Source organism: Poeciliopsis prolifica, unplaced genomic scaffold (genome assembly GCF_027474105.1).
Source record: "Poeciliopsis prolifica strain line A6 unplaced genomic scaffold, Auburn_PproV2 SCAFFOLD053, whole genome shotgun sequence".
In the NCBI taxonomy this organism is placed as follows: domain Eukaryota; kingdom Metazoa; phylum Chordata; class Actinopteri; order Cyprinodontiformes; family Poeciliidae; genus Poeciliopsis; species Poeciliopsis prolifica.
Window position 1 is genome coordinate 3,219,839 of NW_026562428.1, and position 13,281 is coordinate 3,233,119.

The 13,281-nt window shown below is 40.2% G+C and overlaps 1 protein-coding gene across 5 annotated transcripts in view; it reads left to right on the top strand.

Moving 5' to 3' along the window:
• xirp2a (xin actin binding repeat containing 2a) overlaps positions 1 to 13,281 on the top strand; it is a 69,243-nt gene that overhangs the window by 15,320 nt on the left and 40,642 nt on the right. For 3 of the 5 annotated variants that reach the window (XM_055058985.1, XM_055058984.1, XM_055058987.1), the window contains one exon: positions 3,392 to 3,731. The exons of the other annotated variants lie outside the window; for them this stretch is intronic. In XM_055058985.1, coding sequence (XP_054914960.1) covers positions 3,528 to 3,731 — 204 coding nt within the window. In that variant the 5' untranslated portion in view covers positions 3,392 to 3,527. The remainder of the gene's footprint in view (positions 1 to 3,391; positions 3,732 to 13,281) is intronic. 5 annotated transcript variants of the gene reach the window in all.

The following is a 13,281-nucleotide window of genomic DNA, read 5'->3' on the forward strand; positions in this document are numbered from 1 at the left end:
ATTCTGTGTGGCCATAACGACGACCCTGAATCTCCCTCCCTTTCTCTTTCTCTCTTTCCCACCTGAGCCTTATTCTCGCCAACAACAACCATGGCGCCGTTCTGTGTTTTCTGTGTCGTCCTTTGTCAGTGTTGCACGCCACCGATGGGCCCGGCATACCAACTACATCATTTTCTGTGATGCTGCATTTTTTTCCCCCTCAGCTGTTGGCAAAAATGCACCGCACTCCTCTCTGTGTGCACAGTGCCTGAAATACATATAAAGTTGTGCTATTGGCTGCGCAGTCTTACTCAGCTTCTTACTTTTTTACTGTTATCATGTATTTGTTTCGTGAAATGATAAAATCATTGGTACCCTTGTTACATTTTAAGATGCCACAAAAACCTATTATGTTATCATAGAAACTAAATAAAAGTTAAGCTGATCATCTGGTACTGTTGAACAGCAGCAGCACAAACATTTGGTTTAAAAGACAAGTAATTTTAAAAGGCTCTGGAGTGCATTGTCTCGTGAAATTCATGCACAGCCAGATATAGTGAGAAATTCAAGAAATGGGGACTGGAACGTAACAAGAACCTGCCGCTGTTCACCTAATAAAAGCAGTCTTGAATCTTTACAGCACCATTTCTTGTCTTCTGGCATAAAATAACAGCTTGTCTGGACTCTGGTTTGCAGTTCTTTCTGTTCACTCCCATGCCTAATTCATCCTGCACTTCACTTTTAACAATGTCTCCCTGCTGCTTTCACCACACAGCAAATCGACATGCATAGTCTTTAGTATGCATGTCGGAGAAAACAGGCTCTTTGAGAGCCTGTTTTCTCCTTAAGTAAATAATTAGAGTAGGAAGAAATGTCAGAAATAAAAATAATAAAAATAAAAAAAAAAACGGCCCTGAGTGGACATAATGTATGTCTTCTTGGTATGTGAGTCACTGCAGTAAGGCGAGTGGCCTCGTTGGAAACAGGATCCAGCTGAAAGTGACACAAACCTGTGGCCCTCTCTGAATAATGCATCTTTGGCTGCTGTGAATGCAGTGATATGGTGTCCTCCAGCTTCTCCAAATTGCTATCAGAGGCATATATCATGACAACTCAGTCCCTAAGATTGGATTTGGAAAGCTTCATCTTTCCATTCTCCCCAACCCTATGAGAAACTATATTAATTATGCCAGCTTTGAAAGATTTATTCTGCTTTTGCCTTTCTTACTTGCACATTTGACATGAATGTAGTTTTGAAATGATGATTTTATTGATTAAAAGGAGGGAAAAATCTGTTCAAATCAACCTGGCACTTTGTGAAAAGTAACAACTCCCCCCTGTCTTTTTGGTAAATGATATATTTACCTCCTTTTTAGTAGATGAAAAGATCTCAAACAGCAAGACATAAGAAACAAAACCATTTACATCTATCGATATTTAATGCTGGCCAAAAAAACGAATACGCAGTCTGGATGACCATTTGGGAAACTAACAATCAAATTTAGCGCACGCCGTTGAGAATATGACCATCATACTAAGAGGCAAACATGGTGGTGGAAGTATGATGCTCTGGGAATGCCCTTCTGCTTAACCATCTTGTCAATTAGCAGGAAAAATCGGCTCTCTGGAAAGACAATGTCATCAGCGCACAGCGAAGGTTTTAGTGGCCTAAGACAGGATGTCCATGCTCTAATTTATAGTAGTTCATAAATTAGAATGTGTTCTGATGAGGCTTGTTAAAAGTACCTTTTAGAAAATCATCCTTAAAGCAATTAATAAACTAAGCCCACGATTATGTATTAACTTTTTTTTCATTGGTGTCTTGTAATCTAATTTTAAATATCATGTTTGTTATTAGCTGCAAGTAGAAAATGGTCATAATTAACAGGAAAGAAAAATAGACTTTCAAACATCCATCTGTGTGTAATTAATCTATATAATGAGTTTCACTTAGTGATAGCGTTCCAGAAATAAATGGGCTTTTCAGTAATATTCTTATTTATTGAGTTGGTATGAATAATGCCCCAATATGACAGAATTAAAACAGTTCAGAGATTAAAATGACAGTTAATGGAGAAGGCGCAATGGGGCTTTGGGGCAAATTCTTTGATTCGCTCTTTATTTCCCCTTCAATTATTTAATTTTAATTTTTTTTTAATCTAAGTCGAAGTGCGAATTCCCCAGTTAGCAACTCCACTGGTTCCAACCAGTCTTATCCCTTAGGGGCCGGTGTATTGTGATTTTTCCTCCGTCATCTTCCTCCTGACAGTCTCTTGGTGCGTCTCATTCTCCGAGCGTCACATTCAGACTCGCCCTGATCTGCACAGATTCACTCGTTGACCATGACAGGATGAGACGCCCTGTCTCCGAGTCGCGCAGGAAACCAAGTCAACGTGTTAATTTCTCACTTCTGGCTGAGCCCCCGTCACCGGAGAACGCTCTGTTCAGAGCCGGTACTCCTGGAAAAAATCCCTGCTGCAGGCCAGAGAGATTAAAGCTGTAGGGCCTTGCCTTGATTTGTTCAGCGCTGATGCTCTTTCCTGTTTAATAAGGAGCGGGTGAGAAAGAAGTCAGTTTCCTGGAATCCTGCTGAGTTTGATACGTGGCGCACGACTAATCTCACAGTTTCTACGTGAATTCACACTTTCTCTTTTCCTGAAATGGCAACATGTGCTTCAGTCTATTCCCCGGTCTAACTTGTGGTATTTTATTAAAGCATCTTATATACTGTATAATTTGACTTTTGCATAAAGTCCATAGCAACATTTATTTCTCTCTGCCATCTATCATATCTACCACAAAGCTGTATTAAAGAAAATAAAGTCATGCTTTAACTTTATTTTTGTTAGTTCGACTTTGCTCTTGTTTGGATGATCTTCAAGACTTTATTCTTGCAATATTTTTCAAACTTATTCTTGAATGACTTCACTTCTGTAGTGTTATGACTTTCTCGTAATTGTAGCTTCTCTTACTACAGCAGTCGAACATGTTGCCTGGTTACAAAATGTGATTTTATATTATTAAGAATTTGTTTTAATGAACTCAGTGTATTGAGTTCCACTTATTTGTGAAGGAGAGGGGAACTAATGCATGTTTCGTTATTTTTTAAATTTTTTTTATCGAAAATAACTTGAAAAACGCTGCAATTTTGTTTACCTTTTTCATCGGTTACCCCTAAAAAACTCCACTGAACTAACACAAGATGCCTAAATTTAAAACGGGTTTTCTCAGCTGGCCTGTCGTCACCGCTTCGGCCCGTTGCTTGTACCTCAACGTGCTTTCCTAAACCCACATGTGAGCTTACATAGGCCTTCATGTGCATGAGTAATTACAGGGCACAGGAGTGAGGGGGGAAAAAAACTTCTTCTTTTTTTTTCTTTCCTTTCTCCTCCTCCCTCCTACAACCTCTCAGAACTTCTGCTCAATGCCAGAGAAGCCTGTCGTTCGGAGAAGGACTCCCTGCAACATCTGCCTTCTCCTCCTGCTTCACCTTGCGCAGCAGCACTCTGCAGGGAAAAGCGGAGAGGTGTCCAGTTTCCCCTACGACAATGGAAATTCAATCAGGAAATGGAGAGGAGGTGGCGAGCGTGACCTCGGGCTTCGTTTCCTGCGCTCCCGCCGGGCCGCAGGTAGTGACATCAGACGAGTCGGTGCTCAGGGAGGACCTGCAGGCTGCAAAGAGGGTGGAGAGGTTTGACATTCAGCTGGACAGCCTGAAGAGGATGTTCGAGAAGCCAGCTGCATCAACGACTGTAAGTCATACCTCTCAAATTTTGGATTAAAAATTCCTTTTTCTGGGAATCCTACATTTAATAGGTTTCTAGAGAGATAGAAAGTGTAAACTTTGAGTTTGACCAAGGCCACAAAAGTTGGTTTATACTCACATAGAAAATAAGACTGAAGACGATCGTTTCATTTGCTTCTTGTTCCCTTTTTCCCAAAATCTTCTAAACCTAAACAGGAGGGCATGTCTCCTATTCTGCTGAGAGGCGGCCTTCTTGCTCTTTCTCTGTTTTTCCGTCCCTGCTGGTTTCTCCAGAAGGAAAATCTTAACTCTGCTGGAACCGAACTCGTTCCATTACGAGTCTCTGTTACCAAAATGTCCCAATTATCAGCCAGGATGACCTACTTCTTTCTCCTCATGTGGTCGGAGCCCGTCCAGTGAAGACGTTTTGGAACCTTTTACCTCATCCTGCCAAAAGGCTCAGCATGAAAAAAAAAAAAATCCACAGGAGCCAAGGAATTATGGGGAATGTAGTCGGGAGCAATTAGTAGCGGCAACTGGTGGCAGCGATCCACAGAGTTGCAGACATTCGACACCCAGTTATTTAAGACCTATTTATGGGCGCTTTATGGTGAAGCAGGTTTTCAAAAATAAACCTGTAATTGCAGTGCGGTGTGCCGCTGCAAGCTTCTGTATCAGAGCAGAGGTCGTGCCTCGTGAAAGCGTTGGCACCCCTAAAGGTTTTCTTAACGTTTCATCGCATCACAAAGACGGGCATTGCTGTGTCTGCATCGGTCCTGATATTGAAAAAATTCTCGATCACGTGTTTGTGACTGTGTTTGAACCATTGGGGTAGATCTATTCAGTCTAATTCTATGCTGTGTGGTCTGAGAAAGTAATTCTTTGTCAACGTTTCCTCTATTTAATAAAAAATAATGACAATGTTTTCAATTACATGTTTAAACAATGAAAGGCAAATGAGATATACATATTTATTGTCTATATTTGCTCACTTACATATATGGCAAAGTCTGTGTGGAGTGTTCGTAAAGTATGAATTATAGTCTCTGAGTTAGCATGAAAGTGATATGTGCAATAGCTTGATATAGTGAATGCAGACATAAACAGACTGAATGACCAGATAGAGCTGAAAGTGATGGATGCAGATCCAGTTCTGGGTCAAGCTCGGTTCAGTTTTCACAATCGGGAGTCTCGGCCGCTAGTGACCTGCAGCTTCACACATTTATCTGCTCCAGCGCGCCTTAATCTAACAATTAGGTCACCAGCAGAATCTTGTGAAGCCTGACTTCCTGCTAAGGAGGTAAATTAGCCATTTGATTCAAGCATGTTGGAGCATCTAAAGGTTGAAGGATGTCAGCTGTGGAGGATGGGGAGGTTTGAGACAGTTCATTGGAAGATGGATGGACCATAAAGCAGAGGGATCCTGGAAGAAAACCTGCTGAGAGATATACACGCGTTTCAAATTTGCCTTTAGAGAATCAAGCAGAATTGCGTGGAAAGGCAAGGGCCAGACTCACAGCGATCGTGTAAACATGTTTAAGAAACATCAATACCGAGCCGCCATTGTTGGTCAGGACAGAAGCATATTTGGCTCCTCAGATCAAACAATTTTCTAAAATACTGTGGTTATTATTACTTTGGCCAAGATTAAATGATGGCTTCCTTTGAAGTTCAGTTTTTAAGACTGGACGACTAGAGCCTTGATTTAGCTCTATTACAGATAATTTGGATCTGCACGCAAAGAAGAACATCGTCTTCAAGCTACTTGGAACCAATTTGGGGTTTGTTTTTGGATAAACAACGGATAAGATTGATCTCAATTCTACCTAAATTGTGTTTTCGTGAAAAATCCCAGCAAAACAAAAGTAAAGCCAGAGATCTGATCAATGTAGCATTTACTACCTAAAGAATCTGGTAAAGGTTTTTATAAATTAATGTTAATAAATAACCCCATTTGTCATTTCGCCTTATTACCAAGGGTTGTCTCCAACCTAAAGTGACATTAAGTAATTTTCTACGTTCAGCTCATGGGTTTTTGTCAGGAAATGTGGTTATACAACCCAAGACGGTTCCAGTCACAGTTCATGAGAATCACTTGACCAAACAGGTCAGAACCGTTTGGAAAAAGGTTGTAACACATTTCTGTTCAGTAGATTAAACTATCCATTTATCTCAACAACTCATGAAACTACTGAAATACAAAGACGAAAGAAAGAAACGCCACGGAGGAGAACATTTTTTTTTTTTTTATACCTAAGTTAAGGTCAGTGTTTATGACTTAATAATAGACTGTGGGGAAATGACATCACTGGGTCTGAGGTAGAAAACACTGCTGAGCAGAAAGAACACGAAGGTCTGCCTGACATTTTCTACAACACCTTTTGAAGATCCTTAAAACTTTGGAGAAAAAAAACCAAGAAAACATCTTTGGACTCAAAGAGACGAACGCCTCAAGTTTTTAAAGGTGTGCGTCCTGTTAGATGTGGTATAAAGCTCGCAACGTTTCAGAAAAAATGACTTAATACATGCAGTCAAATATAATGGTGGTCTGTGGCGAATTTACAGTTTCAAGATCTCATCTAGTTCACATGAGGGAAATCAATAATTTTGCTATTTACCACAAAATTTATGAAGAAGTTCCTAAGTTTATGACCTTATCAGGGTATTATAAGCCTGGCTTTATTAGTGCCCCCACCATGCTTAGCATAGCATATTTATTTAAGTTTTTTTTATGTTTGCATTTTTTAAGACTTTATACTTGATGTTCAGATATTAATCTTCCAACCTTTCAATAGCACATAATTATCAAGTGTTATTTTCAAATTTCCTGTCAACTTTGACCATTTTTAACCTAAAAACAGGACAAGCCGCTAGATGAATGATTAGCGAGCGCTCCAACCACCGGGCTTAGCAAGTTTTCTGAGGGAAATCTTGCATATACTATAAAACCTTTGACATTTTAAATGGTATAGTTAAAGTCCAGGCTTAAATTTGTTTGAATTTTGTGATTTTTTTTTTTTTTTTGAAAGAGCAGTCTGAATTAACGGCATTTGCAAACAAACAAACAAAAATTCCTCTCTATTTTTATATTATTATGTTTCAAAGTGTTAACAACCCAAAGGAGGTAAAATTATATTTAAGTTTCTTCTCTAGAAAATAAATAAATAACAAGCTGTCCTTCTGTCCAAAATGTCAGATGCCACTGCAACACATTCCTTATCCTGGCATTGTCATAAATGATTTATGTGCCTCATCTTAAAAAAAAAAGAAAAGAAAAAAAGGTGTAGTTGGTGTCAGCGGAGCATATGGGCAGTTCCTCCATATTCCCAGAGAGAGAAGCGGACAGACACATTGCAGCCTTCTGCTCATAAAGCCTGACCTTGTTTCCAGATAGTCTGTTTTGCAGAGCTTAACATTTGATGGGGCGCAGTATTTTTCCGTCTGTGCCCCATTCAGTTTATTTAAGCAGAGCGACGGGAACGGATGGCCAGCCATAACAATGGCCGACGGACTCCCAGGTGGCGGCGCGGACGCAGCCAGAATCCTCAGCGAGAGGAGCTGGGAGGAGACGGAGGCAGGTTCCAACATCCTCTCCTGTGAAGAGATGCACTCTGCTCGACTTGTGTGCAGAGAACAGAGAGCAGTCGACTTCTCCTCCAGGGACTCTGGTTTGTTTTTCTCCAGATTCTGTCCGACCTTCTGGTCAGGACTGTACACATGAGGAAAAATACGTACACCAAGAATATTAAGCCACATGCAAAGCAAGCTGATCAAAATTCCCATATTTTTGTGGTTTATAATTACACTGACACTAAAAATAATAGAGCTGGTCTTTTGCAGACATTTAAATACTCTTACCAGGGCTTTTTAAAGTTGTTTTCATCAAGGGACTTGGCTAAATCAATCTTTTATCTCATTATTTTGAATTACCTTGTTATTTTTTGTGTCTGTTTCTCCTTCGTCACATTGAAAGGAGTCACTTCTTTTGCAATTGTTATTTTGCATTTAATTTATTTATTTGCCTCCTAGCTGTTAATCAGATATATCCAGTCAACATGATTACAAACTATTTTGTTGCATTTTTTATGTTGTCAATCAAGGTTTCTTGTTGTAGTGGCTGCTGTTAGCCAGTGGATGGCACTCTAGCATAGATTGGCCTAACAGTTGATGGTGATTCAGGAAACCTGGTTTGTGTTTAGGCTGCATGTGAAGGCAGATTATAGATATGCCCCAATCAGGTCTGTATCGCAGTGAGACAATCACTAATCACCTGTGTTAATTAGGATTATTTAGTTATTTATTTTTAAGCCCGAAGGAGTCTTGAAATTCTTCATCCGCAACCCTTTCTGGTTTTCCTAATTTGCATAATTGGTGAGACGTCTTATGCTGGCACGCTTGATGAATTTCAAACACGGCATGAAAGAGTCTAAAAGGATTTCATAAAATGGGATAATCCGAGTCACACCTGGGTAACAGGATAACACACATGCTTGAAGACAGAGGTGGGATCTCTCTTGTTTTTTTGGTCTCGTGTTCTTTGGTTTCTGACTCTGACTGGGGTGTCTGCATAAATTCAGACAGGTCTGGTTTATTTTCATCACGTGAGTCATCACCTGGACGACCTCACTCTCCTGCCATTTGAAAGGGTTTTAAAGAGAGTCGGAGCTTTTCTAATACGCTCTCAATGCGCCGACTGTTTTTCAAAAGTGGCATCTCATCCAAAAGGCGGCAACTGTTTAATGTCACCCTTTTTTCCTTTTCTTTTTCCAGCTTTTAAAGCAAAGTACTTTTGACAGTTTGCCACATTTAATGATTTTGCCGTAAAGTGCTAAATGATAGGTTAAACGATGAAAAATCGGACCGCCCTCACTTTAAATGAAAAAAAAAAAAAGTTGGATCAATATGCACCAGCGTACCCAAAGAAAGTCAATTAAATGTTAAATAACCTAAAAGCTAAAATGTGTCTGCAAGAAATTGATCCAGACTCGATGAGAACACCGCTGTCCTCATTAAAGTCCATTGAGCTCGTAAAAATTCCATTAACTCTTCCTTGTCGCCTCAGTTTCGCTCGTTCAGATCTGCTAATGGAGCTGGCAGCGTTGCTTTTCTGCTGTGCAATCCTGACTTGTTGCTCGTCTCCTTTTGATATGAGAACAGTTGTTCTGTTATGTGGTTTGGCAGGAGGAAGCAGATCTGAAACTCCCTGCCTTATTTGAACTAAGCCTCATTTGCCCACACCCGCCGTGCGATTTGCTTAGGGACACAAACGTATGCACTGCTGTCAGCTTTTGAATGGGCTCTTGTTTTCTGTGCTGGGTAGCATGTGCATATTCACTCCAATGTAAAATAATCCATTACCGTAGCTGAATGCATTTCTCCAAGCCTTTTTCCGTATGCAGTCTTTTTGTGTGACTCAGATGGTCTCATCTCTAACACAGCTTGACACAAAACAATAACAAGGCCATATGTGTTGGAGAATGAGCCAAAGACTTCAAGGCCTACCGTTTCAATCATTCATTGTGGTGTTGCGTAACTTCGAGGGCACCAGGATGCTATCGACCGTCTCTGCCAGTCGTCAGCGTCATAAAAATCCAAGTAGAGTTGTTGGAAGTAAGGCGAGAGGCCATTCTTTGTATGACTGCCACTCCTGTGACGGTTCCCCACTGTCCCAAGTTTGGGTTTGTGGTCTTCTAGAGTTCTAAACCCTGAGAAAGGAACTTGTTACCGTTTAAAGACAGATGGATGTCAGTGAATTCAGATGAGAGCTTGTTCTTTGAATATAATTGTTACAAATCCTAGAAAAATACCGGATGAATTCTGTAATTGCATTTGGCATCCAGCTGAATGATCGCTGACAGAGTAATTAGCCGATAGACGAGAATAGTATCGCCCTACCTGTAATTGGCATCAAAGCAGCCCATTAATGAGTCTAAAAGAGCGGAGGAAGACAACGAGCAGCAGGTTCGCTGAAGAGCAGGAGACACTTTTTGGCTGTAATTATCATTCAGGAGAACGTCAGAAAATTCATAAAAATGAGTTGGAAGGGATTGGTATTAATGAGTTTACAGCGTCCCTGGAAAAAATAAATACTAGGTTTTTCTGCGTGAGGCTCAGTTCACATTCGGTTCATTATACATTAATAGCAAGTTTGTTCACCTGTATCAGGTTGTGTTACACGCTCGCGTAATTATAGACGTAAATCCCCTGAATATGACCGAGGCACGCGGAATGCCGGCTGATGTCAGTCCGGTGGCCGGGTGTATATTTGGAGGAGCTGAAAACAGAGCCGGAGGACGAGCCACTTTAGAACAGCCGTGTAAAAATAGTAGTGCCTGGTGATGCTCAGTGGACATTTAGAGCGAAGGGAGCCTGATGAAAGAGACTGAAATGTGATTTATATTCAACGAGCATGAGACCAAATTGTGGAAGAGAGTTCAGAAAGAGGGACGGCAGATGGTAATGAAGATGAAGATAGATAGGGAAGTGATTCAGAGCGAACAAGTGGGGGACGGAAAATCAACGTGAAAAACGAGTTCATGCTTTAATAGGTGAGTCAGGTCAGAAATGTGATTAGCAAATTACACCCCATACTTCAGTAATAATTAGCTTTATGAAGCGCTTCAACGCCCGGAGAGTCTTGCCTCTAATGTTTTCTCTTTGGGCGTGAGCGAATGTGTGTCAGGTCTCGGCCTGAATTAAGGCCGCCGATAATTTGAGGGAGGAAAGCCCAGGGTGCAGCGCGGGGAACCGTGCTGCACGCCAGGACTAAATATGAACACGAGAGCGAGATAAGTAGGATGCCGTTTTTATCAGGGGATTTTATTCTGTTCCAGGCAAATGAAGAAGAGCCCGGTTGAAATTCACAAGAGTAAAGAATGACAATCAGAGATTTAAGCGTGGAGTCGCTGTGTTTTGTACAAAGTGAACACAGCGAGCTACGTCAACAGAGGCCGTCTCTTGCAGAGATTAATTATTGAATACACTACATTTTTAAACGTGTTTAAAGCACGCTCATCCAAATCCTTAAATTCAAGTGATCTAATAACTTCTCTGTCCACAGGTGTGTAAAATCCAACACCAAGGCATAAGGAGACAACATTTTTGAAAGAACGGGCCACTCAGTCACTTCGGGGACTTCAGAGGAGCCCAGCTGTAAAATTTCTGCACTACTAAATGTTAGCGGTGTTACAACAGAATCAAGGCAATAGGAAGCAACTGCAACTCAGCTACATAAAATCACAGCAGCCACTGAGTCATAAAAACATCTGTTTTTATGACTTCCCTCTGCAACAGAGCCTTACATCACCAGCTGCAATGAAAAATCCGAATGATACCTAAATCTGACTTTTTTTTTTTGCCACATTCTGAACGGCCCATTTGCAATCTTTTAAAAAGTTTTATATGTGGTACTAATTGGGATACGTGTCCTATTGTTTTCAGAGTCATGTCGCATTTTATACAACTTTTTTATCATTGACCTCAGACTTGCCAGCTCATAATTCTACTCCAGAAGAAGCCAGACGTAAACAGTGGCCGAAAGTTATAATTATGATCTTAATAAAAAAGTCTGTTTCACTGAAGTGTGTCACATTACAATCAAGCCAGTTTTGGCTCTGACTACACATCCAAACAGACTTCCTTACAGAAACTGCAGTCAAAACTCCACCAAAAAAAAAGTAAAGTCTTTTTATCAGCTTCCTTTGTATTATGATCTTGTGATAATCTTGTGATAATTGACTCCCTCCATTATCAATTATGCAAACATAATGTGTGACGTCAATGTCCTTTTTCTGGGTCGCTTTGGCGAAGTAAGCATTTCACACACAATTCTCTTTGCGGCTAGTTAATATGAACGGCCATGCGAAAAATAGCAACTGAGCATGTGAAAATAGCAGAAGTAAGATCCATAAAAATATGGATTAGTGAATTTGTTGTGGAAGAACTTAACTAGCCTGCAGATTCTTGACCTCAACTCAACAGAACAGCATTGGAATAAGATAGGGTGGAGAAGCTGGGCTACCTCGTCCAACATCAGTGTCTGACCTCATAAACACACTTCTAGAAGAATGGTCAAAATTGTTACAGATCAAATGCACTGAAGAATGCATGAATGAATGAATACTTTTAGAGATGTGTATTAGTCTCCTTCACATCTCTGTAAATGTTTTATGATTAGTAAATGTGGACTATAATATTCTACATTTTAACAGAAAGACAAGTAGTGCCTTGCAAAAGTAAAGCAGAATCTGTTAGTACAGCTACAAGAGAAATATCTAAGTACATTTTAACTGCAAATGTTTTCCAATTTGTTTCTAACTTAGTTGCCAGAACAGAACGTCTCATTGCTTCATTAGCTCTTACAGTGGAATACAGAATGAAACTGAAGCCGTCAAAATGGCTGAGCACAAGTAACCAGAAAATGCTTCAATTTTCCGCTTTAGAGCAGTGCTTAATTTTACTAGTAAACAATTTGCCATTTGTCAAATTGTTTACTAGAAATTCACCTGAAGGTGTGTTGGCAAGATTTCTTTCTGGGCAATCATGAAAATCCTGGAGAACTGGAGCTTTTAGCACTGTAATTATACATCCCCTCTGCCAGAGACGCACAGTAAACACATTCGGTTGAGTGCATATCTTTTTTTTTTTATTTATTTTTTTTACAAAAAGGCTTATGTCATGTTTGGTTATCTCACAGTATTTCCAACTCATTACGGTGTTAATTTACATTCAACGTTTTGGATGTAGCAAATGCCGAGCTGCTGTTTCTGATGTAAACACATTTGGCAGAAATCTAATAGTAATTTGCTCGTAGTGTTATGTTAAACTGCTGAACACCTCCAGCCTGCCTCGGTGAACCATTAATATTTATGCTGGTTTGAAGCTGTGGGAACACACAGTGAGCCTCTGACATTCAGCTTTCAAATTCAAAGTCCCCGGGCGTCTATCAGGCTTTGAATTATCTCCTGCAAACAAGACCTGGGCCCGATTTGTCACTCGCAAGTGGACCCAGTTGTGGTGACTAAGTGTTCCCATTGTGTCCCGGAGCAAGGCGCTTTCAGCTCTGAACGTTCACCCAGTGGATGTGTTTGAAATTGTAGCTGTTTGATGCAAATTCTGTTTTTGAAGGATTTTCTGTCATGGATCCAAAAAAAATAAAATCACTTAACAGTCTAATCTTGCTGCGTGTGAGTTTGCTGTTTACACAGCAAAGGTTGCTCTTTAATACGCTTTTATTACATTTTTCATCAACATAGCTTCACTACCAAAACATTCCCTGTCTGTGGTGTTTTAAATGACTGAATGGGAACATATTTTATAGTCAGAACTCTTATCCAACATGTCTAAGGGTGAGATTTTTTTTGTTAGTTTTTTATGAGTTTAACTTCCACTCTTTGTGTGTGTAATGTTATGGAATATGAAAAAGTACAAATGAAGTGTTTTTGTAAGACACTGACGATTGCCGCTCCCACTTTCAGCGTTACGAGACCCTGAAGTTTTTCGAAAGATGACTCTTATGACCGTTATAAATAAAGCTTGCCTGTCAATGTGATGGATTA